At 32.9% G+C, this 8,393-nt stretch overlaps 1 protein-coding gene across 1 annotated transcript; it reads right to left on the bottom strand.

The window, feature by feature from the left end:
• Positions 1-204: 204 nt before the first annotated feature.
• LOC111401391 (thylakoid lumenal 29 kDa protein, chloroplastic) lies at positions 205-5,886 on the bottom strand. Its single transcript, XM_023029103.1, has 11 exons — positions 5,722-5,886; positions 5,494-5,589; positions 4,646-4,730; positions 4,522-4,556; positions 4,359-4,424; positions 4,236-4,276; positions 3,697-3,827; positions 3,252-3,358; positions 2,808-2,945; positions 640-774; positions 205-443 (listed from the first exon to the last, which is right to left on the bottom strand). The coding sequence occupies exons 1-11, from the start codon at positions 5,809-5,811 to the stop codon at positions 333-335; spliced, it is 1,035 nt and encodes a 344-aa protein (XP_022884871.1). The 5' UTR covers positions 5,812-5,886; the 3' UTR covers positions 205-332.
• Positions 5,887-8,393: the final 2,507 nt, after the last annotated feature.

The following is an 8,393-nucleotide window of genomic DNA, read 5'->3' as shown; positions in this document are numbered from 1 at the left end:
ATGCAAGTCCCCCTCCTCAACACTATACTCAGTAGCCGTAGCTTTGTTGCACTGCCCACTACCACTTTCTTCATCTCCAACCCACGGCAAGGGATTTTGTCCTTCCACCTCCTCAATAACCCGAATAACTAGAAAATCCCTACCCCCATTCTGGGTTTGCCACTGCACGGTTGGGCTGGTATTCTTCCATTTCTAACTATTGTGTAGCCAGTAAACAACATATATATTTCCTTGAATACTTCAAATACAACGCATGTGGTGTCCCAATTGTCCTCTCTACTTGTAAATTATTGAGGGAAAAAAAAAAAAAAAAAATTAGTGTTGCAACCTCTCTATAGTTTGAGTTTGCCCAAATCAACTTTCTTGACTGGATATGTATATGCCTCATAGTTGATTTGTTGCCCCATTGAACTCAATTTTGTAAGAGTGGTAATTAGGTCAACCTGCAGATTGAATTTCCAATAAGACATAGCAGAGCAACGTAAATTCATAAATGCAAACACTTCGTTTATTCCCCTCAAATTTCTATTAGGCTTTTCTTTCCTTTTCTGCTACCCTCCAATCCCTTTGCTAAGTGTACCGAGAACTTGCTAACATTTTTCCATCGGTCCCTTTATAGATGACAAGTGTGTTACTTACCTCATAATCAGTTTGAGACACAGTTTCCCTACTGCGTTGGTATTTCTGAACCCATTTAGTAACTTCCGGGTCCGAGGCAAGTGCTTCCTCAGTTGCAGCTTGATCAGGGCCTAAGAATGCAGACATAACTGCTAGCTGAGAAAGACAAGGGGGAAAGTCAGGTTAGCTGTCATAGATAGATTGAAGATAACGTACCCAACAACTTTGCTTGTTACTACATATAGAATTCTCAAATATCATAGAAAAAGTTTCCAAAATAATGACCTTTATCATGGTTGCAATCAAAGACTTCCATTTCATCATTTCAATACTCTATTGGAAGGAACTTAGACATCTGTCAACTTAAATCTGTATGTTAACTAGGAATGGTTATAGCCATGGACGCCAAAATGCACGAAACTGATGGGGTCAGGGGTGGGGAGGGAGCCATTCAGGGTCATCAGAAATCATCAACACATTCACCAGCCCAATTATACACTTATAAACTAAGTCTGAATTGCTATGTCAAGTGGGATGACATTGAGATACATTCACCAGCCCAATTATAATGATGAAATACACCGTGAAGCCTTTCTATCCAAAGACCAAGTATACAAACAACATAGCAAGGCAAGGAAGAACGGTCCAAACCAAAGAGAATTCACCATGACCCAATAAGCCTCACTTACAACCTCAAAACTAGAAGTGGGAAAGAAGTAACCATAAACATGTTCCATCAAAAGAAAGCTTCCCTGAAAGTAAGTCTATTAGAAGGATCTATCAGTCAATCACAATCAACACCATGCAAGGAAAGAGAGATTTACTATACTCACATCATATAAATTGCTACTTAAATTGTCAATCCAAACTTGATAGTCAAAGTGTCTGTGTTGAGACATCATACTTGTTCTTGGAGGAAGTTCACACTGTCAACAGTAGATTTTAGCATCTGCGAAATTTTCTTTTTAAGGCTTTTCATTTTTCCTATTTTATTACGTAGAAGTTTGCAAAAATTATACTACGCAAAATGAATTGAAGGTGCATTTGATTGCAAGCATGGAATTTGCATGAAAGAAAATAATTTATAGACAATCCAATTGTCCAGAACTTATTTGTATGGAAATCATAAATCAAATATGTTTGATTGATTTAGTTTTCAATTTAGAAAATATTATACTTGTCAATTTTTTATTGATGGGTAAAAGAGAAGAGATAGATGAAAAAGAGAGTAAATTACCTGAAAAATAAAAATCACCACTCCCTAAACAAAATTTTTTTTTTTTTTTAAAGAAAAATATGGTTAGGTGACTAAAAGTTGGAAAAATTGTCAATTAAACACCCCAAAAGTAGGAATTTTGGTGGAAAACGACATTTTTCATGGAAAATCAAGCCAATCAAACACACTAAAATGCTGATAAGGATTGCTTTCATGTCAAATTTACTATAGACTCCAATAATATTTCAATTCAGTTGTTTTGCAGTTTTAATGTTGCTGTGTGTGTGGTTGCCTCCCTAAATTGTTTCGTAAGTTCACTAAGATTGTACTTGCCTAGATTTTTATTTTATTTTTTCAATTAGATTGATAATGGTCATACTAAAATTAACATAAAAGAAAAAAGTGACGGCGGAGATTGAATTCCAACATTTTTGAATATTCCTTGTTCATTTTCAACTAGTAATTTTCATTTTCGGTTTCATTCTCAGTATCGGTTTTTATTTAAAACCCAATAATGAACCAAACAACAATTTTTTTCTCTGTCCACAAGTAATCAACTATATAAAATCGTTTTCGACCTTCACTGACTTATTCCTAGCTGAACAATGAGGAGCCAACGAAGTTTGTAATAAGATCTAGGGTGATTCAAAGCATGAATGAAGGCACATGAGACAGTTCTGTAACTCTTGCTCTTTAGTCTCAATTTTTTGGACTGGTTAACTTTTTAGTTATACATTTGTAAGACAAAAGCCCAAGAAATAAGGGAACAAAAATAGTGCTTATTGATTTTTTTCTTTATCTATTGCTCTTTTTAAAAATCATGCTCTTGTTGATGTTGTTGGCATTTTTATTTTTTCTTCCCTTTCCCACTTGCTAGACCATTTTATATCTCTCCTTTCTATTTTACAATATAAATCTGCTCAAAATATGCATCATTTGTAATAGGATCTTTTAAACGAATGAAACCATTTACCTGGCGAGGGCCAAAGCCAATAGCAGAGAATTTATCTTTCATTTCCTTAACACTTGCTTTTTCCCACTGAGGCACCCTCCCTTCTGGATCAGGCTCTTGGGCATCAGATCTTCCAAATTGTTTATCAAAGAGGCCCCACTGTATAAAGAGATTAAATTGTAGACAATACAGGCAGGCAAGATATAAATTGTTTACTGTGGAGTAAGCATAGTAGAACATAGATGATCGTGTCTATGGTTGTACCTAGACTGCACATAATTTAATATACCTACATAATGTATTTTCATATCGAGTGTTCCACTGATAAAGAGCAGTTGAACATAATGCCATACTAACTGTTTTACTTCATGTGATGTTTTAGGAAAATGAAGAGCAGATAATCTAGAAATTCAAGAGTAAAATGTGCTCGACTTTGTGAATGGAAAATATTACGGAAAATCTAACCTGTCCAGTTGAACCATATGCAGAGTACAATAAGGCCCCTTTTTCCTGATTCCCACCGCATTTTCGAATGGCTGAAGCCAGGAAGGTAGATTTAATTGCACTTTGTGCTGCAATGGAAAGGGAAAAAGAAAGGCCAAGTCAAAAATCTTCAATCACAAGAAACAAGCAAAAGAACAAAGCAGCTATATTCGGTTATTCACAAAATTATTGATCCTTTTCACACTGGCACAGTTAAAAATAGATTGACAACATTTACTCTTCAAGGCACTTAAAAACAAGGCTACATTGGTTAACTTAAAAATCACTTAGGTCTTATATAGGGTTCTATGAGTATAATATTATTCTTCAATTAACACATTACAATTGGATGTAATATTTAAACAGGCGGCCTTTGCAGAATGTAAAAATGATGTACTTCTAGTTCTTTCACATTCATATGCCCAACCTGCACATTGGATAAGATCTGCATATGCAATAGGACCACCCTTGGAGTACGAATCAATCTCCTTTTTTACTTCTTCCAACAAATTCAAAGCTGCAGCAAGACCCTTATTTTCTGGTCTGCTTATCTCTGAGCTTCAAGAAAGAAAAAGAACACAACATAAACCAAGGTAACGCTAAGAAAGTAGCTAAAATTCAACAAAGGTACTGGCCAAAAATGACCAAATTTATTCAGAATTGGCAATTCCATAGGGTTTCCATATTTTGTGATTTTTTATGGATCAAAAATTCTGGGTTCTTCAAAAGACTCGAAAATTAAAGGTGGTATTAAAACAAAAGCTATAAGTAGTAAGTATGCCGTACCATCATTGAGTAGTTAATTATATCTGATAAATATGAGATCATAATCTCATTTTCTATAACAAATTGCATTTTGAACTTTTGCACAGAAGTCCCCAACTTCTATTAAAGAGCAGAGGCAGAAGTAAAATGGCATTACATGCTAGTAAGAAGCAGCTTCTATTGCAGGTTAAGTCAAGTTACCTAAAGCGAATTGATCCATTGGGGCCTCCAGATTTTGTTGCCTGCAGACTTAAAAAATATGTGCATCAGTCTCTTCTTTGCCTCAATCTTTACCATGTAAATTTATAACAGATTTTTTCTGACCTTGTCATAAGTAATAGCATCATTAAGTGCCAAAGTTAATACGGATGGGATGAGATCTGGATTCCCCTAAATGCATTCAGAAAACAACTAATATGTTGCAGTTAAGGTACACACTGAATCAATTCCAATCTGCATTTATAATCCGTGAAAGTAAAGGTTTTACCTTCAATGATTCAGCAAGGGTTCCCTTAATAGCAGCTGTTGAAACACAATATGTCATTTCAGCAGAAGAGAACAGATATAGGTGATAATTCATAAAAAGGAACTGAAGATCTCAAAGAGCTCACATTGAAATTCCGAACGCTGCCTTCGTTGTATCAAATCGGCCGCATTAGCCACTTCAACAAATGAAGTGGATCTTGCAATCAAGTCCTACAAAGCAAACAGAATTAAAGGAAATTCTCATCATATTGTGCTAACTAATTTCAGTGAAAGTCATGAATACTGTTGATAAGAATGGTACAAGTTTATAAGGCCAATCCAAATGACAGGGGCAGAGCCCTTTTTTTCTTTTGTGTGTATTTCTGGTGGGTTACTGAACAGAACAATAATTTTGATATGAAGAAAATCTACCATCAAATTTTCTATACATCTCAAGAATTATCCATGAGCGTGAAGAAGAACTTCTACTAGTGAATTCGAACTATCATCATGAATCCATTCTTCCTCCAAACACTCTCAAATGGACAAACAAGACAACGATTTCATCTGAAGTTTTAGTGGCATATGTACTTCACACATTTACTTTTGCAGAATAGAAAATTTAAGTAGTGAATTCGAACTTTTAAATTGAATCCTCTCTTTCCCTTTCTTACTCCAAACACTTCTCAAACAGATGCAGAACACACATTAGTATTTGCAGGTTCCACTGGCATATTAACTTCACACATTTAAATCCGGTGAATACACTACTGCAGTTCAATATACAACGTTCCAATGGAATTCCTTAAAACTATCCATGATAGAAGATATACATGTGGACAAATTCCCAAATGAGGTTTATCATAATGTGCAAATTCATAGTTACCAACAGGATCTAGAGATCCCTATTTATGTGCTCTAAACTGATTAAACAATTTACCCATTAATTAGACAAAGAAAAAAGTGGAACAAATTACAGAAACCAACGACTAACCATGCTAATGGTGGAAACAAAGCAATGTAGAATGTCCCTTCGACTGACGCCATCCGCATTGTTAACATTAGCTTCAACCTTGCAATTGATTACTCCCTGAAATTTCCTTGCAATGAGAAAATGAAACCAACCCATATACATACATATTGCGCGCACACACACACACACACACACACACACACATGTACATGTATATACACGCATATAAAAGTAAATTGAAACACATACAGAATGACGAGAGCATCTGGAGAGGGTGGTATAAGTAGATGGTGATGGAAGCAAAGAAGGTACAGTTGAAATGAAGGAAAGTAGCACCATTTCTTCTCTCTGCGTGTGTGGAGGTGGACAGGAAGCAGAAAGATTATAAATGGACTCAATTAGAACGTGTATGGTCTGTGTGGAGTGCTTTAATATATAGGGGATATGTTGTTATCCTATCTTGGATTTTGGTTCTATCTTGTTCTTTCTGATTTCTTTTCCTAATTATTTTAGGTGACATCGCTAACTAATCACAATCACTTTTTTTAAAATGTTGGTTTTGGTCCAAGTAGATCCGTCAACATTTTGATTTTGAACCGAACTAAACCGCTTTGAATTGTTTTGATTTAATTTTTAATCTTTACATATCGTTTCAAACGTTTACCAAAAAAATGAAAATAAATTAATTTAAATTTTATCCAACTCAATTAAAATTAAACGCATCCTAATTAAGAAGATACATCCATATTAGACAATATTTATCCCAATTAATTATTTAGATAATAAATAATGCTACTTATATATAAGCAATTATATAATAGTTTACATACAAATGAAGTATCGAAACAATAGTGAAAAATACATGTCAACCTATTATGTATAAGTACATGTGAAGTATTGATATTGAACAACTACTACTGAATCATATTCATCGACCATCCATTACAATTGAATAAATAATTAATTTTATATTTTAATTTAAACTTACACATTTTTTTCCTTCTACTAATAATTTTCTCGAAGTTCAGCTAAATTTTTAAGTCAATTCATTCAAATATCCTTATTTTTTTGTAATTGTTTACTTATTGATAACTGTCTTGTTTTGCTCTAGTTTGTATCTAACTCGCTTATATTTTTAACAGACAATATTTTTTATTTATCATTATGTCAAATTTTTTTATCACGACACACAATTAATTTTTTTACATTTTAACTTAGTTTCTAGAGTTTACTATTGATTTATTAGAATGATTTGGTGGATTACATAAATGATCATTTTGAATATTTGACCAATGAACCTTTTAAAAATATTACTTTTGTGAAAATTGAATGCAAATAAATACAAGATTACTCCCCAAATTCCTGAAGAAGTGTTGGTTATTCAACTATCCACAATTATTTATGAGTCTACATTCACCACTAGTGGTCATATGCTTGATTCCTTTAGGAGTTCGTTAAGTGCAATCATAATTGAGACGGTGGTTCGCCCTAAAAAATGGTTACATGGTAACAAGGAACGTCTAGGTATAAATATTGGATGGATCATAAAAAGTTATTGAAGGTATTATCATATTTAATGTTTATATTCATTTTCTTTTATTAATTGTTTATATCATTTAACTATAATCAATGAATTCATGAACTATATTTTTATTTTTATGGAGCAAATCAATTATGCCCCTGTTTGGTTCTCATTAAATTAAATTTTATTTTTTTCTCTCCTATTTTCGATCATACAATTTTCCATAAAATAATATAGCACATAAATGGAAAACTTTTCATTCTTTTTCAACTACTCGTTCTCCAAAAAAAAAATACTATCCCATCCATTTTTATTTGAAAAGATGGGGACCAAAGGGGGGCTATATGTTAAAATCACATATATTCCGCTAATTAGTATCAACTAAGATGTTAAAATGTTTATATTATGTTATTGCATTATAATTATTAGAATTATAGAACTTTGGTTTCTAATTTTTTTAATAATACTATTTATGTTTTCATGTGAAATTTTAAACTAATATTTATGATTTATCATATTTGATATATATTATTTTTCTTTATTAAACCATGGTTTTAAACCGAACCAAATTGAAAAAGTGGTTTGAATTGATTTGGTTTGGTTTAGTTTGGAAAAATCTTAAACCGTTTTAAGTGGTTTGGTTTAAAAATTTGTCATAAATCATCCAAATCAAACCATATCATCCCTACCTCCAAGTCGGTGCCTAACATTTCATAAGCCTGTGTTTGAGAGTCAATAACGACAATTAATTTTAATCACATTTCATGGAATTTACAACTTTTTAATCATACATTTCATTGACTTTTGTCAAAATTTACTAAAAACTAATTTTAATCATCACAAGGCAAGGGCTAAGTGGGTCATTCAATCTTGTACTTGTTATTGTTGCACCCGTACTCTTAATTTTGTTAAAATTATGGTGTCCCAGCTTCAAGTAACATTCTTGCCAATACATTATCTTTATCTCTTCAACAAGTTTAGTAATGAGCATAATGACCCTTGGGCTTGTTTGGAGAGATCATAAATGAACAAAAGGTATGATCCACACATATTGATATGTCTATTTCAAAATAAATAAAAATAAATAAATAAATTTAATTAATTGTTTCCAATTCATTGGATCTTACCTCTTTTGAAAAAAGTTAATAAAAATGAATATTGCCTAGTTGTTCGGGTCCAATTATGGTTAAGGACCCCAGTTGTATAACCATTCATCAACGGATGCCACTTCCCCTTTGTGTTGATTTTGTTCGAAAGGCCCTTTTTGTCGTCCAGTAGCGACAATCGTCTTTTTTATTGGTACTGCAATCGCTCTTTGGTAAACCAAAACAGTAAAATTGCCCAAAAATTTTCATTTATTCTAAAACAATCTAAATTGTAAATTCAACTTCAATTTAGA

This window comes from Olea europaea, chromosome 10 (assembly GCF_002742605.1).
Source record: "Olea europaea var. sylvestris chromosome 10, O_europaea_v1, whole genome shotgun sequence".
Lineage (NCBI taxonomy): Eukaryota > Viridiplantae > Streptophyta > Magnoliopsida > Lamiales > Oleaceae > Olea > Olea europaea.
Note: the sequence above shows the minus strand (reverse complement) of the source record. Positions and strands in the feature narration are given on the sequence as shown.

Bases quoted from the DNA above. Each gene is read 5' to 3' on its own strand.
- LOC111401391 (XM_023029103.1), bottom strand. From the start codon at position 5,811: ATGGTGCTACTTTCCTTCATTTCAACTGTACCTTCTTTGCTTCCATCA. The intron at 4,425-4,521 runs GTAAAACCTTTA...GAATGCATTTAG, and splicing joins CCCTTGCTGAATCATTGAAG to GGGAATCCAGATCTCATCCC. The intron at 444-639 runs GTAAGTAACACA...TTCAATCTGCAG, and splicing joins TGTCTCAAACTGATTATGAG to GTTGACCTAATTACCACTCT.